At 37.6% G+C, this 27071-nt stretch overlaps 1 protein-coding gene across 3 annotated transcripts in view; it reads left to right on the top strand.

The window, feature by feature from the left end:
* Positions 1–26819, top strand: part of LOC109884467 (receptor-type tyrosine-protein phosphatase epsilon) — a 150904-nt gene extending 124085 nt beyond the window's left edge. For all 3 annotated transcript variants that reach the window (XM_031821276.1, XM_031821277.1, XM_031821275.1), the window contains 16 exons: positions 534–670; positions 2351–2441; positions 6770–6846; positions 7063–7099; positions 7255–7352; positions 14368–14487; positions 16663–16826; positions 16996–17131; positions 17771–17920; positions 18358–18451; positions 21459–21535; positions 21755–21889; positions 22240–22365; positions 23062–23213; positions 23762–23897; positions 24208–26819. In XM_031821276.1, coding sequence (XP_031677136.1) covers positions 7290–7352; positions 14368–14487; positions 16663–16826; positions 16996–17131; positions 17771–17920; positions 18358–18451; positions 21459–21535; positions 21755–21889; positions 22240–22365; positions 23062–23213; positions 23762–23897; positions 24208–24282 — 1428 coding nt within the window. In that variant the 5' untranslated portion in view covers positions 534–670; positions 2351–2441; positions 6770–6846; positions 7063–7099; positions 7255–7289 and the 3' untranslated portion in view covers positions 24283–26819. The remainder of the gene's footprint in view (positions 1–533; positions 671–2350; positions 2442–6769; positions 6847–7062; positions 7100–7254; positions 7353–14367; positions 14488–16662; positions 16827–16995; positions 17132–17770; positions 17921–18357; positions 18452–21458; positions 21536–21754; positions 21890–22239; positions 22366–23061; positions 23214–23761; positions 23898–24207) is intronic.
* Positions 26820–27071: the final 252 nt, after the last annotated feature.

The following is a 27071-nucleotide window of genomic DNA, read 5'->3' as shown; positions in this document are numbered from 1 at the left end:
CTCTCCCTATCCCTCTCACTCTCTCTCTTTTTCTGTCTCTCTCTCTGTCTCTCTCTCCCTATCCCTCTCTCTCTCTCTCTCTTTCTGTCTCTGTCTCTCTCTCCCTATCCCCCTCTCTCTCTCTCTTTCTGTCTCTCTCTGTCTCTCTCTCCCTATCCCTCTCTCTCGCTCTCTCTTTCTGTCTCTGTCTCTCTGTCTTTCTTTCTCTCTCTCCCTATCCCTCTCTCTCTCTCTCTCTTTCTGTCTCTGTCTCTCTCTCTCTCCCTCTCTGTCTCTGTCTCTGTCTCTCTCTCTCTCTCTCTCTCTCTCTCTCTCTCTGTCTCTGTCTCTGTCTCTCTGTCTCTCTCTCTCTCCCTCTGTCTCTGTCTCTGTCTCTGTCTCTCTGTCTCTCCCTCTCTTTCTCTCTGTCTCTGTCTCTGTCTCTCTCTCTCTCTCTCCCTCTCTCTCTCTCCCTCTCTCCCTCTCTCACACACACCACCCCTTGGAGCAACACACTGAACCTGTCTTCTCTCTCCCCCCTCCTTCGTCCACAGAGCAACAGACAGTGGTGCTGCTTGCCAGATCCCCCTCTGCCTCTAAAACCTACTTCCCCATCCCAGTCGACTGCCTGGAGGACGAGACCAGGATTCGATCCGCTGACGACGGCAAACTCTTCAGAGAGGAGTTCAATGTAAGGACTAATCCTCTACGACTACTACTCTCTTAGTTCGAATCCAGGCTGTATCACAACCGGCCGTGATTGGGAGTCCAATAGGGCTCTTCACAATTGGCCCAGCGTCTTCCTGGTTTGGCCGGGGTAGGCCGCCATTGTAAATAAGAATTTGTTCTTACTGCTGTCCTACTACAGTATAAGCTGACAACGGGGTCAGTTCAGTGTAGGTGTCCTCTCCTCTGCTACTCTCAGTAGATGAATGTACTACTGCTGTCCTACTACAGTATGAGCTGACAACGGGGTCTTCAGAGAGGAGGTCAGTGTAGGTGTCCTCTCCTCTGCTACTCTCAGTAGATGACTGTACTACTGCTGTCCTACTACAGTATGAGCTGACAACGGGGTCTTCAGGGAGGAGTTTAATGTAGGTTTAATGTAGGTTTAATGTAGGTGTAATGTAGGTGTCACCCTCTTCTCTAATGTTCTCAGTACTGCTACAGCAGTAATGTACAGTCTGTCTGCCATAAGGGTCCTTATGGTACCACTGTAGGATGAATGTACAATGTTGTATTGGACAGTGAATTTATATCAGAAGCTGAGTGGTAGAATGTACTGTAGGATTTCATTTGGATCAAGTAAGGATATCCAGCCACTGTGTTGGACCCTGTGTGTTCTGATATATTGATACCCAGCCACTGTGTTGGACCCTGTGTGTTCTGATATCTTGATACCCAGACACTGTGTTGAACCCTGTGTGTTCTGATATCTTGATACCCAGACACTGTGTTGGACCCTGTATGTTCTGATATCTTGATACCCAGACACTGTGTTGGACCCTGTGTGTTGATACCTAGACACTGTGTTGTACCCTGTGTATTTTGATATCTTGAGGAAATTAGGAAAAGTATAGTGGTTCATCATGTATGACTCGTTGATAAAGTGTCCCTGTGTTCTATTTGGGGATTCATGATTCAGGGGGGGTTTCTACGGACGTGCAAACCCAGTCTTGAGTTTATGATTCAGAATGATTCAGGATCTTTGGACCGTAGGATACACTCTTTGTGGGAGGTTTTCCACGTAGAGGAAGTTTACGTTAGTCACTGTTAATGGACAAGAGGTCGTACAGGAAGTGCCGATAGACTGCCTTAACAAAGACCTATTGGTTACACTATACAATGCACATGAAGCAAGGCCAATGTAATCCTGGTAACCTGATAGGTTTTCAATGGATGGTATGTCATGTAAACTGTTGAACCAACCGTGGCGGTTGATTCAGGTTTTTTAAAGTTTCAAAGTTTATTCGCCACGTGCTCAGGATACAACAGGTGTGAAACAGTACAGTGCAGCTTAGCCTGGTCCCAGATCTGTTTGTGTTGGGGTCGTCCTACAGTCGTTGTCAGATCTGTTTGTGTTGTGGTCGTCCTACGGTCGTTGACAGATCTGTTTGTGTTGTGGTCGTCCTACGGTCGTTGTCAGATCTGTTTGTGCTGGGGTCGTCCTACGGTCGTTGTCACAAACAGATCTGGGATCAGCCTAGTGTTGCTGACTGACTGACTGGCTGACTGACTGAGTGGCTGGCAGACTGACTGACTGACTGACTGGCTGACTGAATGTGGTGGGACTGACTGACTGACTGACTGGCTGACTGGCTGGCTGGCTGGCACCACAGACTGACTGTGGTGTGTTCTGTTTTGTTTTCAGTCATTGCCGTCTGGATATACCCAGGGGACATGCCAGGAGGCCAACAAAGAAGACAACAGAGAAAAGAACAGATATCCCAACATCCTTCCATGTGAGGGGCTCCATCTCATTCTATCTACATCTATATCATTAACTAGTGATATCCCAACATCCTCCCATGTGAGGGGCTCCATCTCATTCTCTCTACATCGATATCATTAACTAGTGTCAAAGAACAACTTGATAGTCATTTGGAGCCACATTTCCTGGGTCTGTATCTATTTGCAGAGCATAAGTCAAAAGTAATTTTGGCATCGGTCAGTGATGCGAGACTCGTTCCCTAGCGACATGTATTCACACAGCAGTAGATACAGATCCTCACAGATAGTCAACTCTTCTCGTTCTGCCTGCACTTCCTTTTGACAGTTTCACTTCCTCTTTGGTCTATTCATTAATTAACCCTCGGCCCATTTTTATAGAAACTGAGACCAGGCTGAAATGTGTTCATCTTCACTCCCAACTTTTAGGATCTATTCAATACAAAATAGAGATCAAGGAATAGAATAGAGATCAAGGAATAGAATATAGATCAAGGAATAGAATAGAATAGAGATCAAGGAATAGAATAGAATAGAGATCAAGGAATAGAATGGAATAGAGATCAAGGAATAGAATGGAATAGAGATCGAATAGAATAGAGATCAAGGAATAGAATAGAGATCAAGGAATAGAATAGAATAGAGATCAAGGAATAGAATAGAATAGAGATCAAGGAATAGAATGGAATAGAGATCAAGGAATAGAATGGAATAGAGATCGAATAGAATAGAGATCAAGGAATAGAATAGAGATCAAGGAATAGAATAGAGATCAAGGAATAGAATAGAGATCGAATAGAATAGAGATCAAGGAATAGAATAGAGATCGAATAGAATAGAGATCAAGGAATAGAATAGAGATCAAGGAATAGAATAGAATAGAGATCGAATAGAATAGAGATCAAGGAATAGAATAGAGATCAAGGAATAGAATAGAGATCGAATAGAATAGAGATCAAGGAATATAATAAAATAGAGATCAAGGAATAGAATAGAGATCGAATAGAATAGAGATCAAGGAATAGAATGGAATAGAGATCAAGGAATAGAATAGAATAGAATAGAGATCGAATAGAATAGAGATCAAGGAATAGAATAAAATAGAGATCAAGGAATAGAATAGAGATAGAATAGAATAGAGATCAGGGAATAGAATAGAGATCGAATAGAGTAGAGATCAAGGAATAGAATAGAGATCAAGGAATAGAATAGAGATCAAGGAATAGAATAGAGATCAAGGAATAGAATAGAATAAAGATCGAATAGAATAGAGATCAATGAATAGAATAGAATAGAGATCGAATAGAATAGAGATCAAGGAATAGAATAGAATAGAGATAGAATGGAGTAGAGTAGAGTTCAAGGAATAGAATAGAATAGAGATCGAATAGAATAGAGATCAAGGAATAGAATAGAATAGAATAGAGATCAAGGAATAGAATAGAATAGAATAGAGATCGAATAGAATAGAGATCAAGGAATAGAATAGAATAGAGATCGAATAGAATAGAGATCAAGGAATAGAATAGAATAGAGATCAAATAGAATAGAGATCAAGGAATAGAATAGAATAGAGATCGAATAGAATAGAGATCAAGGAATAGAATAGAATAGAGATCGAATAGAATAGAGATCAAGGAATAGAATAGAATAGAGATCGAATAGAATAGAGATCAAGGAATAGAATAGAGATCAAGGAATAGAATAAAATAAAGATCGAATAGAATAGAGATCAATGAATAGAATATAATAGAGATCGAATAGAATGGAGATCAAGGAATAGAATAGAATAGAGATCGAATAGAGTAGAGTTCAAGGAATAGAATAGAATAGAGATCGAATAGAATAGAGATCAAGGAATAGAATAGAATAGAGATCAAGGAATAGAATAGAGATCGAATAGAGTAGAGATCAAGGAATAGAATAGAGATCAAGGAATAGAATAGAGATCAAGGAATAGAATAGAATAAAGATCGAATAGAATAGAGATCAATGAATAGAATAGAATAGAGATCGAATAGAATAGAGATCAAGGAATAGAATAGAATAGAGATAGAATAGAGTAGAGTTCAAGGAATAGAATAGAATAGAGATCGAATAGAATAGAGATCAAGGAATAGAATAGAATAGAGATTGAATAGAATAGAGATCAAGGAATAGATTAGAATAGAATAGAGATCGAATAGAATAGAGATCAAGAATAGAATAGAGATTGAATAGAATAGAGATCAAGGAATAGAATAGAATAGAGATCAAATAGAATAGAGATCAAGGAATAGAATAGAATAGAGATCAAGGAATAGAATAGAATAGAATAGAGATCAAGGAATAGAATAGAATAGAGATCGAATAGAATAGAGATCAAGGAATAGAATAGAGATCAAGGAATATAATAAAATAAAGATTGGATTGGATAGAGATCAATGAATAGAATAGAATAGAGATAGAATGGAGTAGAGTAGAGTTCAAGGAATAGAATAGAATAGAGATCGAATAGAATAGAGATCAAGGAATAGAATAGAATAGAATAGAGATCAAGGAATAGAATAGAATAGAATAGAGATCGAATAGAATAGAGATCAAGGAATAGAATAGAATAGAGATCGAATAGAATAGAGATCAAGGAATAGAATAGAATAGAGATCAAATAGAATAGAGATCAAGGAATAGAATAGAATAGAGATCGAATAGAATAGAGATCAAGGAATAGAATAGAATAGAGATCGAATAGAATAGAGATCAAGGAATAGAATAGAATAGAGATCGAATAGAATAGAGATCAAGGAATAGAATAGAGATCAAGGAATAGAATAAAATAAAGATCGAATAGAATAGAGATCAATGAATAGAATATAATAGAGATCGAATAGAATGGAGATCAAGGAATAGAATAGAATAGAGATCGAATAGAGTAGAGTTCAAGGAATAGAATAGAATAGAGATCGAATAGAATAGAGATCAAGGAATAGAATAGAATAGAGATCAAGGAATAGAATAGAGATCGAATAGAGTAGAGATCAAGGAATAGAATAGAGATCAAGGAATAGAATAGAGATCAAGGAATAGAATAGAATAAAGATCGAATAGAATAGAGATCAATGAATAGAATAGAATAGAGATCGAATAGAATAGAGATCAAGGAATAGAATAGAATAGAGATAGAATAGAGTAGAGTTCAAGGAATAGAATAGAATAGAGATCGAATAGAATAGAGATCAAGGAATAGAATAGAATAGAGATTGAATAGAATAGAGATCAAGGAATAGAATAGAATAGAATAGAGATCGAATAGAATAGAGATCAAGAATAGAATAGAGATTGAATAGAATAGAGATCAAGGAATAGAATAGAATAGAGATCAAATAGAATAGAGATCAAGGAATAGAATAGAATAGAGATCGAATAGAATAGAGATCAAGGAATAGAATAGAATAGAATAGAGATCAAGGAATAGAATAGAATAGAGATCGAATAGAATAGAGATCAAGGAATAGAATAGAGATCAAGGAATATAATAAAATAAAGATTGGATTGGATAGAGATCAATGAATAGAATAGAATAGAGATCGAATAGAATGAAGATCAAGGAATAGAATAGAATAGAGATCAAGGAATAGAATAGAATAGAGATCAAGGAATAGAATAGAGATTGAATAGAATAGAGATCAAGGAATAGAATAGAATAGAGATCGAATAGAATAAAGATCAAGGAATAGAATAGAATAGAGATCTAATAGAGTAGAGATCAAGGAATCGAATAGAATAGAGATCTAATAGAATAGAGATCAAGGAATAGAATAGAATAGAGATCGAATAGAATAGAGATCAAGGAATAGAATAGAGATCAAGGAATAGAATAAAATAAAGATTGGATTGGATAGAGATCAATGAATAGAATAGAATAGAGATCGAATAGAATGAAGATCAAGGAATAGAATAGAATAGAGTAGAGTTCAAGGAATAGAATAGAATAGAGATCGAATAGAATAGAGATCAAGGAATATAATAGAATAGAGATCAAGGAATAGAATAGAATAGAGATCAAGGAATAGAATAGAGATCGAATAGAATAGAGATCAAGGAATAGAATAGAATAGAGATCGAATAGAATAAAGATCAAGGAATAGAATAGAATAGAGATCTAATAGAGTAGAGATCAAGGAATAGAATAGAATAGAGATCTAATAGAATAGAGATCAAGGAATAGAATAGAATAGATATCGAATAGAATAGAGATCAAGGAATTGTCTTCACACCCATTTTGACACCAGTTTTACCTACTGGAATTGTTGTCTGAAATGTTGTGTAGAAAAGCCCTAAAGTTTCCATGTGTTTTTAACAGATGACCATTCCAGGGTGGTGTTAACACAGCTAGAAGGAAACCTCTGTTCAGACTACATCAACGCTTCCTATATCCATGTGAGTTGGGGATCTAGCTTTTTGTTTAAATGTGTGTTCTTCTTCGGCCTAAATAAGGTTGGGATAATATATATATATATATAATAATATTAATAATAAATCATATATGTATCAACATATTATATAATCTATCATGTTATTATTCCAACCGAAACAAGACCAGTTTCCATTGTAATGTTATAAATTAACAGTGTTTTTATTTCATTTATTTGTTAGGGCTACACGGACAATAACAAATTTATCGCAGCACAAGGTAAATAAATCAATGTTGTTCTGCAGCAAATATTTAAATTAAAGTGTCACGTGTTTTTTCCAAATGTAATTAAAAAATATATATATATGGCTGCTGGTTCCGTAATGTCAACAAAGATGAATGGGTTAATGAGCTGATGGACTGTTGTGTTCCAGGTCCTAAACAAGACACGGTAGCAGACTTCTGGAGGATGATATGGGAACAGAAGACGGCAACTATTGTCATGCTGACCAACCTGAAAGAGAGGAAAGAGGTGATTGGTTACAAGACTTCCTGTTTTTTTCACTGTCAACACTTTTCCTTTCACTTTGAGTTTCTCTATAATGTTTAACCAGCACTAGAAATACAGCAATTACTGCTACACTACTACACTGATACTAATACTATACTACTACTACACTAATACTATATTACTGCTACACTACTACACTGATACTAATACTATACTACTACTACACTAATACTATATTACTGCTACACTACTACACTGATACTAATACTATATTACTACTACACTAATACTATATTACTACTACACTAATACTATATTACTGCTACACTACTACACTGATACTAATACTATACTACTACTACACTAATACTATATTACTGCTACACTACTACACTGATACTAATACTATACTACTACTACACTAATACTATATTACTGCTACACTACTACACTGATACTAATACTATACTACTACTACACTAATACTATATTACTGCTACACTACTACACTGATACTAATACTATACTACTACTACACTAATACTATATTACTGCTACACTACTACACTGATACTAATACTATACTACTACACTAATAGTATATTACTGCTACACTACTACACTGATACTAATACTATACTGCTACTACACTAATACTATATTACTGCTACACTACTACACTGATACTAATACTATACTACTACACTAATACTATATTACTGCTACACTACTACACTGATACTAATACTATACTACTACTACACTAATACTATATTACTGCTACACTACTACACTGATACTAATACTATACTACTACTACACTAATAGTATATTACTGCTACACTACTACACTGATACTAATACTATACTACTACTACACTAATACTATATTACTGCTACACTACTACACTGATACTAATACTATACTACTACTACACTAATGCTATATTACTGCTACACTACTACACTGATACTAATACTATACTACTACTACACTAATACTATATTACTGCTACACTACTACACTGATACTAATACTATACTACTACTACACTAATACTATATTACTTCTACACTACTACACTGATACTAATACTATACTACTACTACACTAATACTATATTACTGCTACACTACTACACTGATACTAATACTATACTACTACTACACTAATACTATATTACTGCTACACTACTACACTGATACTAATACTATACTACTACTACACTAATACTATATTACTGCTACACTACTACACTGATACTAATACTATACTGCTACTACACTAATACTATATTACTGCTACACTACTACACTGATACTAATACTATACTACTACTACACTAATACTATATTACTGCTACACTACTACACTGATACTAATACTATACTACTACTACACTAGTACTAATACTATACTACTACTACACTGATACTAATACTATACTACTACTACACTAATACTATATTACTGCTACACTACTACACTGATACTAATACTATACTGCTACTACACTGATACTATATTACTGCTACACTACTACACTGATACTAATACTATACTACTACTACACTAATACTATATTACTGCTACACTACTACACTGATACTAATACTATACTACTACTACACTAATACTATATTACTGCTACACTACTACACTGATACTAATACTATACTACTACAACACTAATACTATATTACTGCTACACTACTACACTGATACTAATACTATACTACTACTACACTAATACTATATTACTGCTACACTACTACACTGATACTACTACTATACTACTACTACACTAATACTATATTACTGCTACACTACTACACTGATACTAATACTATACTACTACTACACTGATACTAATACTATATTACTACTACACTGATACTATATTACTGCTACACTACTACACTGATACTAATACTATACTACTACTACACTGATACTATATTACTGCTACACTACTACACTGATACTAATACTATACTACTACTACACTAATACTATATTACTGCTACACTACTACACTGATACTAATACTATACTACTACTACACTGATGCTATATTACTGCTACACTACTACACTGATACTAATACTATACTACTACTACACTAATACTATATTACTGCTACACTACTACACTGATACTAATACTATACTAATACTATATTACTGCTACACTACTACACTGATACTAATACTATACTACTACTACACTAATACTATATTACTGCTACACTACTACACTGATACTAATACTATACTACTACTACACTAATACTATATTACTGCTACACTACTACACTGATACTAATACTATACTACTACTACACTAATACTATATTACTGCTACACTACTACACTGATACTAATACTATACTACTACTACACTAATACTATATTACTGCTACACTACTGCACTGATACTAATACTATACTACTACTACACTAATACTATATTACTGCTACACTACTACACTGATACTAATACTATACTACTACTACACTAATACTATATTACTGCTACACTACTACACTGATACTAATACTATACTACTACTACACTGATACTATATTACTGCTACACTACTACACTGATACTAATACTATACTACTACTACACTAATACTATATTACTGCTACACTACTACACTGATACTAATACTATACTACTACACTAATACTATATTACTGCTACAATACTACACTAATACTATATTACTGCTACACTACTACACTGATACTAATACTATACTACTACTACACTAATACTATATTACTGCTACACTACTACACTAATACTATATTGCTGCTACACTACTACACTGATACTAATACTATACTACTACTACACTAATACTATATTACTGCTACACTACTACACTGATACTAATACTATACTAATACTACACTAATACTATATTACTGCTACACTACTACACTGATACTAATACTATATTACCGCTACACTACTACACTGATACTAATACTATACTACTACTACACTAATACTATATTACTGCTACACTACTTATTAGTACTACACTAATCCTATATTAGTACTACACTAATCCTATACTACTACTACTCTAATACTATATTACTGCTACACTACTACACTGATACTAATACTATATTACTACTACACTAATACTATATTAGTACTACACTAATCCTATATTAGTACAACACTAATCCTATACTACTAGTACTCTAATCCTATATTACTACTACACTGATACTAATACTATACTACTACTACACTAATACTATATTAGTACTACACTAATCCTATATTGCTACTACACTAATCCTATGTTACTGCTACACTACTACAATTATACTAATAATATACTACTACTACACTAATACTATATTAGTACTACACTAATCCTATACTACTACTACTCTAATCCTATATTACTACTACACTGATACTAATACTATACTACTACTACACTAATACTATATTAGTACTACACTAATCCTATATTGCTACTACACTAATCCTATGTTACTGCTACACTACTACAATTATACTAATAATATACTACTACTACACTAATACTATATTAGTACTACACTAATCCTATACTACTACTACTCTAATCCTATATTACTACCACACTGATACTAATACTATATTACTACTACACTAATACTATATTGGTACTACACTCATCCTATGTTACTACTACACTGATACTAATACTATATTACTACTACATTAATACTATATTACTACTACACTGATACTAATACTATATTACTACTACACTCATCCTATGTTACTACTACACTAACACATTGCTGATACACTTGTCTGAGTGCCCTCAAGCCTCTGAAGTCAAGCCATCCATTTCCACTTCACAATCTCTCCTTAAACAGAGGAGGTCATCTGTCTCCATGTGTACTTTCCCCTGTGAGCAGTCCCAAGGAGCTTTACCCTAGAGAGAGAGAGAGAGAGAGAGAGGGAGAGGGAGAGAGAGAGAGAGAGCTAACCTTGCAGAGATCAATAAAAACAGGAAAGAAAGGAGATTAAAATCAGCTTTTGTGCTGCTCGGAATCAATGATTAAATAATGGCTAATAAAGCCCTCTAAGTCTTTATCATAATTAGTCAGCATACTCTCTTTAAGTGGTTTTAGACTGGCTAATTCTGATTGACTGGCTGGCAGATTAAGCCCTCACATTCTCTACTGCACTCAGTGTCTACCAGTCACCTTTAGGATGGTGATGCATTCAATACACACATTCAATGCCACCCTCCTATACCCCTACAAAACTAGAATAGTCCTAGTAAGCAAAATGATGTTGAAAAGACGTCTAAAATATAGTATTTTCCAGACGTTGAAGTTAGGTTCATTTAGGTTCTGATTTGGTTCGGTCTGGAGCACACTTGATTTGGTCCAAACATAGACGTCTATGATTGGCTCAGATTTGGTCCAATCAATGTTGGTCCAATCAAGGCTGGTCCTACCGCATCAAACCTGAACCAAATACAAACGTTTATGATTGGTTCAAGGCCGGTCTGGACCGCACAAAAAAAAAAAAAAAAGGACCAAATGACGTTGGCGTCTGTCTGTGCTTACTGGGATGTAGCCTACAGTGTCAGCCCGCAATGGAATTGTATGAATGTCCATCTCTGTGGTAGGCAGCCTACCATTTTTATAAAACATGCAATTACATAGGCTTTATTAGTCCAGAATCATGTGACTAATCAATGTGGCTATTTTAAGCTCTGAATATCAGCTACCCAACTTTTAATCAGGTGCTATCCTGAGCCTATTGGCAAAGTGTTTACACAGCAGGGAAATACAGAAGGACTTTCTTTTTTCACTATGTCCTTCATGTTATCTCCTGCCTGTATGCTACAGAAAAGGCCCCGTGCTCTTTCTACCGGAGGCTATGTCATATGTCAGCTAGTATAGACATTGGAACATTCTCTATGATTTACGTCAGATTTTTTTTTTTAACAGAACGTTGGAGGAGCTCTGCAGCAATGCGTCTCTCCAACGGCACCCTGGGAATGGACAAGATAAATATTTTTTTACGCCCCCCCCCCCCCCCCCGGCTACACCGTACGAGACATGCAGTCTCCATGCTAGCATACCACTTAGAATGACCTGTAAACATGCAGTCTCCATGCTAGCATACCACTTAGAATGACCTGTAAATATGCAGTCTCCATGCTAGCATACCACTTAGAATGACCTGTAAACATGCAGTCTCTATGCTAGCATAGCACTTAGAATGACCTTTAAACATGCAGTCTCCATGCTAGCATAGCACTTAGAATGACCTGTAAACATGCAGTCTCCATGCTAGCATACCACTTAGAATGACCTGTAAACATGCAGTCTCCATGCTAGCATAGCACTTAGAATGACCTGTAAACATGCAGTCTCCATGCTAGCATAGCACTTAGAATGACCTGTAAACATGCAGTCTCTATGCTAGCATACCACTTAGAATGACCTGTAAACATGCAGTCTCTATGCTAGCATACCACTTAGAATGACCTGTAAATATGCAGTCTCCATGCTAGCATACCACTTAGAATGACCTGTAAACATGCAAGCTCTATGCTAGCATACCACTTCTATGCTAGCATGCAGTCTCTATGCTAGCATACCACTTCTATGCTAGCATGCAGTCTCTATGCTAGCATACCACTTAGAATGACCTGTAAACATGCAGTCTCTATGCTAGCATACCACTTAGAATGACCTGTAAATATGCAGTCTCCATGCTAGCATAGCACTTAGAATGACCTGTAAACATGCAGTCTCTATGCTAGCATACCACTTAGAATGACCTGTAAACATGCAGTCTCTATGCTAGCATACCACTTAGAATGACCTGTAAATATGCAGTCTCCATGCTAGCATACCACTTAGAATGACCTGTAAACATGCAGTCTCTATGCTAGCATACCACTTCTATGCTAGCATGCAGTCTCTATGCTAGCATACCACTTAGAATGACCTGTAAACATGCAGTCTCTATGCTAGCATACCACTTAGAATGACCTGTAAACATGCAGTCTCTATGCTAGCATACCACTTAGAATGACCTGTAAACATGCAGTCTCCATGCTAGCATAGCACTTAGAATGACCTGTAAACATGCAGTCTCTATGCTAGCATACCACTTAGAATGACCTGTAAACATGCAGTCTCCATGCTAGCATAGCACTTAGAATGACCTGTAAACATGCAGTCTCCATGCTAGCATACCACTTAGAATGACCTGTAAACATGCAGTCTCCATGCTAGCATACCACTTCTATGCTAGCATGCAGTCTCTATGCTAGCATAGCACTTAGAATGACCTGTAAAACATGCAGTCTCCATGCTAGCATAGCACTTAGAATGACCTGTAAACATGCATTCTCCATGCTAGCATACCACTTCTATGCTAACATGCAGTCTCCATGCTAGCATACCACTTAGAATGACCTGTAAACATGCAGTCTCCATGCTAGCATACCACTTCTATGCTAACATGCAGTCTCCATGCTAGCATACCACTTAGAATGACCTGTAAACATGCAGTCTCCATGCTAGCATACCACTTCTATGCTAGCATGAAGTCTCCATGCTAGCATACCACTTAGAATGACCTGTAAACATGCAGTCTCTATGCTAGCATACCACTTAGAATGACCTGTAAACATGCAGTCTCCATGCTAGCATACCACTTAGAAATGCACACCCGATAATTTGTTTCATACCGTGTTGGAGTCAATTATATATATATATATTCCTGTCAATTCAGTAAATACACAGAAATTCCGATTCCAATTCTCTTCCATGCTTTTCAAAAAGGAAACTGTATCATTGAAGTTGGAATTAGGTGATTTATACTTTCTGAATGAACTGGAATTAAAATAGAACTGATTCCAACCCTGTTTTATACTAAGTTAGGGTGCTAGTATAGACATTGGAACATTCTCTATGATTAAACCCTGAGTGTCCTGTGGTGACTCATTGCTTCCCTGTTTGTGTATTTCCAAACCACTAGGACAAGTGTTACCAGTACTGGCCAGACCAGGGCTGTTGGACCTATGGTAATGTCCGGGTGGCTGTGGAAGACTGCACTGTGTTGGTGGACTACACCATACGGAGGTTCTGCATACAATATGTAAGTTATTATTAGATGGTAATCATGTGGGTCATGGAGATTATAACAGTACTGTAGGTTTGGTTGGAAATGTAAGTGCCTGCCTGTCCTATACTTATTCATGTGTAGTATACTAAAGTACTACACTTAATCACTTGAAGTATACTAAAGTACTACACTTATTCACTTGTAGTATACTAAAGTACTATACTTGTTCACTTGTAGTATACTAAAGTACTATACTTAATCACTTGTAGTATACTAAAGTACTACACTTATTCACTTGTAGTATACTAAAGTACTACACTTATTCACTTGTAGTATACTAAAGTGATAGTAAAAGGTATTTGACTGTAAATATGTAGTCTACAGAGCTCTACAACACTGATGGACATAGAAACTCATAAACTGTGTGTTTTTTGTGTCGTGTGAATAGAGTAGACTACAGATGTAGGGTCATAATTTGAGCGTTTGTAATTTCCACTTTGATATTTTACACTTGAATTGCCCAAACGAAAAATGTATCAATCCTTACAAAAATGTCCTTTAATTATAATCTGCATAATACATACATAATTTGGCTGTCGTCATAGGAGAACCCTTTGAAGAACCCTTTTTGGTTCCATGCAGAACCCTTTTTGGTTCCATGCAGAACCCTTTCCACAGAGGTAGTATCTGGTTTATAGTAATGACTCTATACTAATGTAGTAACGGGTTTATAGTAATGACTCTATGCAGTATCTGGTTTATAGTAATGACTCTATGTAGGAGCTGGTTTATAGTAATGACTCTATAGTAATGTAGTGTCTGGTTTATAGTAATGACTCTATAGTAATGTAGTAACGGGTTTATAGTAATGACTCTATAGTAATATAGTGTCTGGTTTATAGTAATGACTCTATAGTAATGTAGTATCTGGTTTATAGTAATGACTCTGTGCAGTATCTGGTTTATAGTAATGACTCTATACTAATGTAGTATCTGGTTTATAGTAATGACTCTATAGTAATGTAGTATCTGGTTTATAGTAATGACTCTATACTAATGTAGTATCTGGTTTATAGTAATGACTCTGTGCAGTATCTGGTTTATAGTAATGACTCTATGTAGGAGCTGGTTTATAGTAATGACTCTATAGTAATGTAGTAACGGGTTTATAGTAATGACTCTATAGTAAGATAGTGTCTGGTTTATAGTAATGACTCTATAGTAATGTAGTATCTGGTTTATAGTAATGACTCTATAGTAATGTAGTAACGGGTTTATAGTAATGACTCTATAGTAATGTAGTAACGGGTTTATAGTAATGACTCTATAGTAATGTAGTGTCTGGTTTATAGTAATGACTCTATAGTAATGTAGTGTCTGGTTTATAGTAATGACTCTATAGTAATGTAGTGTCTGGTTTATAGTAATGACTCTATTGTAATGTAGTATCTGGTTTATAGTAATGACTCTATAGTAATATAGTATCTGGTTTATAGTAATGACTCTATAGTAATGTAGTGTCTGGTTTATAGTAATGACTCTATGTAGGAGCTGGTTTATAGTAATGACTCTATGTAGTTTCTGGTTTATAGTAATGACTCTATAGTAATATAGTATATGGTAATGACTCTATGTAGTATCTGGTTTATAGTAATGCCTCTATAGTAATATAGTGTCTGGTTTATAGTAATGACTCTGTGCAGTGTCTGGTTTATAGTAATGACTCTATGTAGGGGCTGGTTTATAGTAATGACTCTATGTAGTGTCTGGTATAGTAATGACTCTATGTAGTATCTGATTTATAGTAATGACTCTATGTAGTATCAGGTTTATAGTAATGACTCTATAGTAATGTAGTATCTGGTTTATAGTAATGACTCTATACTAATGTAGTATCTGGTTAATAGTAATGACTCTATACTAATGTAGTATCAGGTTTATAGTAATGACTATGTAGTATCTGGTTTATAGTAATGACTCTATAGTAATGTAGTATCTGGTTTATAGTAATGACTCTATAGTAATGTAGTGTCTGGTTTATAGTAATGACTCTACGTAGTATCTGATTTATAGTAATGACTCAATGTAGTATCAGGTAGTATCAGGTATAGTAATGACTCTATGTAGTATCTAGACTAGTAATGACTCTACGTAGTATCAGCTATAGTAATGACTCTGTATGTCTGCTCTGTGTGTCGTCTCCTGTAGCAGGCCAGCGACGGCACCAAGCCCTCCAGGCTCGTCACCCAGCTCCACTTCACCAGCTGGCCTGATTTTGGGGTGCCCTTTTCCCCCATCGGCATGCTCAAGTTCCTCAAGAAAGTCAAGACGGTCAACTCCTCCTTCGCTGGGCCCATCGTGGTTCACTGCAGGTACTTTAGACTGGGGATGTAGTCTTTTAGACACATTTCAACTGTTGTACTGTATATAGTAACCTGAAGGTTACTTCCCCACCTGTCTTTAGGAAGAGAGAGAGAGAGATCTAACTGTCATGCTATAGATAGTTGACTCCTTGGCCTTCTCTGTCCTTTGTCTCGGCAGTGCTGGTGTGGGAAGGACAGGGACCTTCATTGTGATTGACGGCGTGATTGACATGATGCACCAAGAGCAGAAGATTGACGTCTTTGGTTTTGTGTCCAAGATAAGAGACCAGCGCTCACAGCTTGTACAGACAGACGTGAGTAGGCTCAAAACAACAGGGTCACAACACTATTTCATGCAATGCATCAGTCTATGTTTCTCTTAGTACTAGGACTAGCAACTGTCCAAAAGTAAGCATTGTCCTTCCTACTACTACAGTGTTCTAAATATGTATTTGTAATGTAAACTAGAAAATAATAGAGGTCCAAGAATATATCCCTGTGGAACACCACACTTGATCTCATCTGATTTATCTTCTTCTTCTCCCTTTTCTGCTTCTTCTTCTTCTCCTTTTTCTTCTTTTTCTTCTTCTTCTGCTTCTCCTCCTTCTTCTGCTTCTCCTTCTTCTCCTTCTTCTCCTTCTTCTTCTTCTTCTCCTCCTCTTTCTTCTTCTCCTTCTCCTTCTGCTTCTCCTCCTCTTTCTTCTTCATCTGCTTCTCCTTCTTCTTCTCCTTCTTCTCCTTCATCTTCTCCTCCTTCTTCTTCTCCTTCACCTTCTTCTGCTTCTTCTTCTCCTTCATCTTCTTCTCCTTCTTCTCCTTCATCTTCTTCTCCTTCTTCCTCTTCTCCTTCTTCTTCAGCTTCTTCATTTGGAAGCAATTATCAAAGTGTATGGACTTTCATTCCTATTGTTCTAGTGCTCTAAAATCTGTTTGTCTTCCTCTGTGGCCTCCAGATTCAGTACTCGTTCATCTACCAGGCCCTGTTGGAATACTACCTCTACGGAGACACAGAACTGGACGTGTCATCTCTGGAAGGACACCTGCACAAACTCCACAACACCCACACCCCCTTCGACAGGGTCGGCCTGGAGGAAGAGTTCAAAGTGAGAGCCAGGGGTCCTCTCTCTTGTCTGACAGGGTTGTAGTTGATAAGATAGAGCCCTTTGCTTACATGCAGCTTAGAATCCCTGAAAGTCTGTGTATCCTTATAATAGCAATTGTGGACATCGGGTATAAATTATTCTATGTTAATTTGCATTGCTCTTATTTTTGGGCCCCCCGAGTGGCTCAGCAGTGGTGTCACAACCCAGCCGTGATCGGGAGTCCCATAGGGCGGCGCACAATTGGCCCAGCGTCCTCCGGGTTAGGGGAGGGTCTGTCCGGGGGGGAGGGGGGGGTAGGCAGCCATTGTAAAAAATAAAATAAAAAGTTCTTAATTGACTTGCCTAGTTAAATAAAGGTCTAAAATATTAAGTCATCTATGTGTACATTTACACCCTGACACTTTCCTGCGCCCCCCCACTCCCCCTTTATCGTCCAGAAACTGACCAACATGAGGATAATGAAGGAGAACATGAGGATGGGAAATCTCCCTGCCAACATGAAGAAGAACAGAGTGCTCCAGATTATTCCATGTAAGGAACACCGGATACAACACAACAAACTGAATGAGATCTGTTTCCCCCTCAGAGTCCAGTAACTCTACATTACGTCATGCGGTTATTCTTTAACTTGTGACAGATTGTGACCCACAGATTATATTGTGTTCATAACCCCCCTCCCCTTTAAGAACGAAATGAGAGATATTATCAAATCCCTTATTCCCTTGGTTCGCTCACCTAAATTGCATTCGTGTAGAATTAACCAGGGAAATCCATTGTATATGTTACCTTTTCATATTTGGTATTCATATATTTTAAACCTTGATGCATGGGAATGACATTGAGAGATCTTTTAGTCAGGCGTCTTGTTGTTTTATCTGATAAAAACGCTCATTGTTTTTGCTGCTCTTAAGGTTGAGTGATGCGTTTCTTTCATTGCCTGCTTCTCATCTTACAAATAGTGTTTGGGAAATGAATCTGGAGGAGTGTTTTAGGGTGCATCTCAAACGGCACCCTATTCCCTATTTAGTGCACTACTATGGCACCCTATTCCCTATTTAGTGCACTACTTTTGACCAGGGTCTATAGGGCTGTGCTCAAAAGTATTGCACTCTATAGAGAATAGGTTGCCATTTGAGACGCTGGCTTTTAGGCATCTAATACGGGCGATCTATTCATAAATCAACAGTGACAGCATCACAGATGATCCAATTCCTTCTACCCCTAATTCATCTGCTCTTTCCTCAGACCGTTCGATTGTAGGGCCGTTAAGGGCCGCACCTTTAGTGAGTTAAGATGTGTGTTGGTGTAATGGAAAGGGTGAAATTACAGGGACATTTTTTTCCATGGCAGTTTCCTATAACGTCCACTAGGGGTGGGGGGCGACGTGAGTCCCTGTTACCATCTAGTAGACCCGCGCCTTGCTAGGGCGTTAGCTACGTCTCCACGGATCGCCGGTTTAATCCCAGTGCTTGGAACTCATTTTGAAAATCATAATTTTTGACCCAAACCTTAACCCTAACCTAAACCTAAACCTTAACCCTATCCTAAACCTTAACCCTAACCTAAACCTTAACCCTATCCCAAACCTTAACCCTAACCTAAACCTTAACCCTAACCTAAACCTTAACCCTAACCTAAACCTTAACCCTAACCTAAACCTTAACCCTATCCCAAACCTTAACTCTAACCTAAACCTTAACCCTAACCTAAACCTTAACCCTAACCTAAACATTAACCCTATCCCAAACCTTAACCCTAACCTAAACCTTAACCCTAACCTAAACATTAACCCTAACCTAAACCTTAACCCTATCCCAAACCTTAACTCTAACCTAAACCTTAACCCTAACCTAAACCTTAACCCTAACCTAAACATTAACCCTATCCCAAACCTTAACCCTAACCTAAACATTAACCCTAACCTAAACCTTAACCCTAACCTAAACCTTAACCCTATCCCAAACCTTAACTCTAACCTAAACCTTAACCCTAACCTAAACCTTAACCCTAACCTAAACATTAACCCTATCCCAAACCTTAACTCTAACCTAAACCTTAACCCTAACCTAAACCTTAACCCTATCCCAAACCTTAACCCTAACCTAAACCTTAACCCTAACCTAAACCTTAACCCTAACCCTAACCTAAACATTAACCCTATCCCAAACCTTAACCCTAACCTAAACATTAACCCTATCCCAAACCTTAACCCTAACCTTAACCCTAACCTAAACCTTAACCCTAACCTAAACCTTAACCCTAACCTAAACCTTAACCCTATCCCAAACCTTAACCCTAACCTAAACCTTAACCCTAACCTAAACATTAACCCTATCCCAAACCTTAACCTAAACCTTAACCCTAACCTAAACCTTAACCCTATCCCAAACCTTAACCCTATCCCAAACCTTAACCCTAACCTAAACCTTAACCCTATCCCAAACCTTAACCCTATCCCAAACATTAACCCTAACCTAAACCTTAACCCTATCCCAAACCTTAACTCTAACCTAAACCCTAACCCTAACCTAAACCTTAACCCTATCCCAAACCTCCCCTATCCCAAACATTAACCCTAACCTAAACCTTAACCCTATCCCAAACCTTAACTCTAACCTAAACCCTAACCCTAACCTAAACCTTAACCCTATCCCAAACCTTAACTCTAACCTAAACCCTAACCCTAACCTAAACCTTAACCCTATCCCAAACCTCCCCTATCCCAAATACCATATTTGGTATTCATATATTTAAACCTTGATGCGTGGGACTGACATTGAGAGATCTTTTAGTCAGGCGTCTTGTTGTTTTATCTGATAAAACACTCATTGTTTTTGCTGTTCTTTAGGTTGAGTGATGTGTTTTTTTCATTGCCTGTCTCTCATCTTACAAATAGTGTTTGGGAAATGAATCTGGAGGAGCTATTCCCTATTCCCTATTTAGTGCACTACTATGGCACCCTATTCCCTATTTAGTGCACTACTATGGCACCCTATTCCCTATTTAGTGCACTACTCTGGCACCCTATTCCCTATTTAGTGCACTACTATGGCACCCTATTCCCTATTTAGTGCACTACTCTGGCACCCTATTCCCTATTTAGTGCACTACTATGGCACCCTATTCCCTATTTAGTGCACTACTCTGGCACCCTATTCCCTATTTAGTGCACTACTATGGCACCCTATTCCCTATTTAGTGCACTACTATGGCACCCTATTCCCTATTTAGTGCACTACTATGGCACCCTATTCCCTATTTAGTGCACTACTATGGCACCCTATTCCCTATTTAGTGCACTACATTTGACCAGGGTCTATAGGGCTCAGAATGAAGGCCTTCACTTTTTGCACAGTTTGTCTGACAGCTAAAAAATATGGCCCAAAAAAAACTGTGCCGCGTCATTAAAACGCCAAACCCATGTCGTAATTCTGCAGTTACGATGAAGGGGGTCGGTTTTTATCTGGAGATTGAGTTGTTGTGCCATTGATATACTCTTTGTAGTTATCACCCGTTTAATATGAATTGTATTTTTCAGATGACTTCAACAGAGTGATTATGTCCATGAGAAGAGGCCAAGAGTTTACTGACTACATCAATGCGTCATTTATAGATGTAAGTATATACTCAATGAGTGCACATTACAATACTCACTACTACATCAATGAGTGAACATTACAATACTCACTACTACATCAATGAGTAAACATTATCACTCCTATATCAATGAGTAAACATTACAATACTGTAATGTGTACTGTGGTGTACAGGAAGTTGCACCTGTCTGACATGGTGGTAATGCCTGTACTGTGTACTGTGGTGGGGTGTCTTCAGGGCTACAGGCAGAAGGACTACTTCATAGCGACCCAGGGTCCTTTATCTCACACGGTAGAGGACTACTGGAGGATGGCGTGGGAGTGGAAGTGTCACTCCGTCGTCATGCTGACGGAACTACAGGAGAGGGAGCAGGTAGGAAGGATAATCCATCGAAGAAATAGCATTTAAACAACTCATATTATATGATATGTCTCTATGCTATTCACTTACTTAAATACTGCATCTTAGTTGTCTACCGCTAGCAAGGATCCAAAACTAGGACCTCTTTGTGTTGAGCTATTGTAATATTGTAGTAGAGTACTGTTCTTAACATGATTTGAGTTATTGTAATATAGTAGTAGAGTACTGTTCTTAACATGATTTGAGTTATTGTAATATTGTAGTAGAGTACTGTTCTTAACATGTCTTCTATTATTTGATGGTAATAGAATCACTATGCCATCCAGTACTCAGTCTTAATCTCCTGACTGTGTCTCCTGCAGGACAAGTGTTTCCAGTACTGGCCCACAGAGGACTCAGTGACCTATGGAGACTACACTGTAGAGATGAAGGGATCCACTGTGTGTGACAGCTTCAGTGTACGGGATCTGGTACTCACCTACGGCCCAGTAAGTTTACATAGAAATACCCTGAGGTAGTGAGGGACCTAAAAGCAATAGTTTATTGAGACATTAACCTTCTTCTTACCTGTAGAGGAGTCCATGATTAATCACAGGAATAAAGTGTCTGTCATGTTAGCATATTGCTAATCTTGTAACCCTCAACCCAAATTAGACGTTTAACAGTCATCACGAGAAAGTAGAGTATTGCAAAAATCTGCATCCTAAATTATCTTTCCAAAACTTAGCAAGTGGCAAAAATTATCTCCCAATGCTAAATGATCTGTCCAAGCCTAGCATGTTGCTAAAATTAGCTCCCAATGCTAAATGATCTGTCCACGCCTAGCATGTTGGTAAAATTAGCTCCCAATGCTAAATGATCTGTCCACACCTAGCATGTTGCTAAAATTAGCTCCCAATGCTAAATGATCTGTCCAAGCCTAGCATGTTGCTATAATTAGCTCCCAATGCTAAATGATCTGTCCAAACCTAGCATGTTGCTAAGATTAGCTCCCAATGCTAAATGATCTGTCCAAACCTAGCATGTTGCTAAAATTATCTCCCAATGCTAAATGATCTGTCCACACCTAGCATGTTGCTAAAATTAGCTCCCAATTTAAATGATCTGTCCACACCTAGCATGTTGCTACAATTAGCATCCTGACAGCTACATTATATTTCCAAACCTGGGTTTCCATGTTTCAGGATAAGCAGACACGTCTGGTCCGCCACTTCCATTTTCACGGCTGGCCAGAGATCGGGATCCCAGCCGAAGGGAAAGGAATGATCGACATCATCGCCTCGGTGCAGAGACAGCAACAGCAGTCAGGAAACCATCCCATCATCGTACACTGCAGGTAGCTAAGACTCTGACCCTTATCACCGTGTGGTGGAATATGTTACTTTGGGAACACTTTTACACTTCACTGTTACCTAGGTAACACTCTTATACCACTTTAAATATACTTCGTAACAATTCTTTATTACACATTTACTGTTACTTTGGTAACACTTTATTTTCACACATTTACTGTTACTATGGTAACACTTTATTACACACGTACTGTTACTATGGTAACACTGTATTACACATTTACTGTTACTATGGTAACGCTTTATTTTCACACATTTACTGTTACTATGGTAACACTTTATTACACATTTACCGTTACTATGGTAACACTTTATTACACATTTACTGTTACTATGGTAACACGTTATTACACATTTACTGTTACTATGGTAACACTTTATTACACATTTACTGTTACTATGGTAACACTTTTTACTTGTATAGTTTGTTGAGCATTCTTTAGGCAAGACTGTTACTGTTACTATAGCAACCCATTACAACAGTCACAAAACCCCAAAGGTTACTGTTTTTCTTGAATGTTTTGTTGTGTAGTGCTGGTGCAGGGCGAACAGGTACGTTCATTGCACTGAGCAATATCCTGGAGCGGGTCAAGGCTGAGGGCCTACTGGACGTCTTCCAGACTGTGAAGAGTTTACGGATGCAGAGGCCACATATGGTCCAGACCGTGGTGAGGACATTGACACAAATCACCATTTGTAAACCTATTTTAATTTCTAAAGAATCCAGTATTTTAACATAGTTTGGCACACATTATAGTTGACCAAGGATCTATCGGGTTCCCAATGCCATTAATAGATAATATAATAATTGATTGTCCATTAAGTTTAACACAGAATGGACACTTGTCTTTGGTGCTCTGGCTTTACAGTAAACCGATCAGAACGGACGTAAAACATCGACACAGTGAACATCTACATGTTAGTTCACCGGAGTCGTGTTTAGAATTCTCCCTGATGGTTCTCAAATTCTTTCCCCAGGAACAATACGACTTCTGCTACCGGGTGGTACAAGACTTTGTGGACATTTTCTCAGACTATGCCAATTTTAAATGATGAAATATTTGCCTTACAAACATTTTTTTTTTTTGTTCAAATGTTGTTGGTCAGGCTTTGTGTTTTGTCCTTAGAAGGATTGAAAGGTTTTTCTATCTCGCTATGCACTTGTCCCTACTGTAACTAAAAACTCCATCCCTCGCTGTAATATACCGTACGTCAACGGACAAAGATTTGTAAATGCCAAAATGTAAGATTAATAATGTATATTTCACATCATGTATAATAATTATTTTGTAATGAAATTCAAGTGGGTTTTTATTTTTAAACCTTGAGTCTCTTTATTCACATGTTGTAGTAGTTGTACGATACTGTACTTTTGTTAAACATCTTGTTTATTCACACTGAGTGTTTATTTTTTCTTCTGACCGTCCTTGTTTCCTTTTGAAAAGAGGCGCTATTGTAACTGTTTTACGTGTCGATCGGCAGACCTTCCATTTAATTGCATTCTAAGAACGTTATGCGAATATTAATTAGTACGATATTCTGACATGTATTGACGCCTTCTATCTGTGACTAGAGGTGATATCTCATCTATCTTTTATTTAATTGGAAATAACCCTTTTATTTAAAAATATATATATATATATATATATATTAAGGTCTTTACAATGCAAGTTTTTTCAGGCACAATATCAAGAACACACAAAAAAAATTATGCAAAGTATTGAATATCAAGTTACGCCATTATTATCATTATTATTATTATTATTATTATTATTATTATTATTATTGTCAAGGATAATAGTTTAAAACAACATATTAAGGAATTGTAAGAATTAGTTTCCATTAACCTGATGGAAGTAGTAGCCTACTTCAGTACAGAAAATCAACATGCAACTACACATATAATAACAAGGTACCAGTAGTAGTACTAATCAGTAGTACTAATCAAATCAGTAGTACTAATACAAAACATACTGCAGTTTTTTTTTATCCACGGCACATATTCTGAAGCACATGGACATCACCCAGAATAGCACCAAGGAATAGCACAGATACATTCTGTCAAATATGTTAAATCTGAAAAGTTACAGTCATCGTTTGTATATTCATTTGTATTGCAGTTTGGATACATTTGTTTAGTTTTTTGTTAAATGTCCTGAACTGTCCATATCGTTTAGACCTGTATTATTTTACCTAGATAGGAAGTATAGGAAGGTGTCTGCTGATGCAGTTGCCAAAAACGACTATAAGAATAAACAAACACAAGTCGTTCTGATCTGACGCAACACTCAGTGTGACCTGTAAAATTAAAAGATTTTAACTTAAAAGGGCATCAAAATGAACCCGACACAATATATATACATTTTTTTTTTTTAAAGCCCAAAAGATGGGCGTGTTTCATTTAAAATAACGATCCTCAATCTGTTCATAATATATCCATGTAAATGGCATACTTTAGTATTTAGACCTCAGTGCCGTTATAGTTATACTGGCTACCACCAATCTCATGAAACACACATATCCTCATTATGGCCTTACACCATTTTGCATTGTTGTGAAAGATTAGGTCAGGGGTCAACCAAAACATTACCTCATGAACTGCAGCGGTGCTTCAACGCCAGTTTTATAAGGGCGACCTCGTATAGGAATCTGAAATAAGTCCAGCTGAATGCCAAGGGCCCAGAAGCCCCACATTTACACGCCTCTCTATTTCTATATGACATGTTGATACAACGGGAGGATGAACTTTAACCGTGTCAGATACACAATGAACCAGGAGGTTTAATAGTTGGGAATATGGAATTGTTGGATGCTTTGTTGGATGTGAGTTGTTGTTCCGGAGGAATGGCCTAACTTAACTTCACCTCTCTCTCTCTCTCTCTCTCTCTCTCCCTTTACTCTCTCTCTCGGCCTCTCTCTCTCTCGGCCTCTCTCTCTCTCAGCCTCTCTCTCTCTCTTGGCCCCTCTCTCTCGACCTCTCTCTCTCTCGACCTCTCTCTCTCTCCCTTTACTCTCTCTCTCGGCCTCTCTCTCTCTCCCTTTACTCTCTCTCTCGGCCTCTCTCTCTCTCGGCCTCTCTCTCTCTCTCGACCTCTCTCTCTCTCCCTTTACTCTCTCTCTCGGCCTCTCTCTCTCTCCCTTTACTCTCTCTCTCGGCCTCTCTCTCTCTCCCTTTACTCTCTCTCTCGGCCTCTCTCTCTCTCGGCCTCTCTCGCTCTCTGCCTCTCTCTCGGCCCCTCTCTCTCTCGGCCTCTCTCTCTCTCCCTTTACTCTCTCTCTCTCGGCCTCTCTCTCTCTCGGCCTCTCTCGCTCTCTGCCTCTCTCTCGACCCCTCTCTCTCTCTTGGCCCCTCTCTCTCGACCCCTCTCTCTCTCTTGGCCCCTCTCTCTCGACCTCCCTCTCTCTTGGCCCCTCTCTCTCGACCTCTCTCTCGGGCCTATTTTTGATCTGTTCTTTGATGAAGATGAAAGAGGGTGTTTTCAGGTCGCACCTCTTCATCTTTAGTTTTCTGCTTTTCATTGTCGCCCTCTCTTGGATTCTCAATGTCTTTTAAATGCCAGGTTGCAATATTAAATTCATTGAAAAACCTACTTTTTGCTCTGTCAATTCACTTACACGTGATTCAGCACTGCCATCTAGTGGTGAAGAAGGGGTATATAATTATTCAGTTATATTATGATTTATGAGAACCAGTAGATGTCACTGTTAAGTTGAAATATCCTATTCTGCTCCCGAGTGGCAAAGTGGTCTAAGGCACTTTAGTGGTCTAAGAGGTGTCACTACAGTCCCTGGTTCGAATCCAGGCTGCATCACATCTGGCCGTGATTGGGAATCCCGTAGGG

This window comes from Oncorhynchus kisutch, unplaced genomic scaffold, assembly GCF_002021735.2.
Source record: "Oncorhynchus kisutch isolate 150728-3 unplaced genomic scaffold, Okis_V2 scaffold3953, whole genome shotgun sequence".
NCBI lineage: Eukaryota > Metazoa > Chordata > Actinopteri > Salmoniformes > Salmonidae > Oncorhynchus > Oncorhynchus kisutch.
This window is presented reverse-complemented; position numbering and strand designations above follow the sequence as displayed.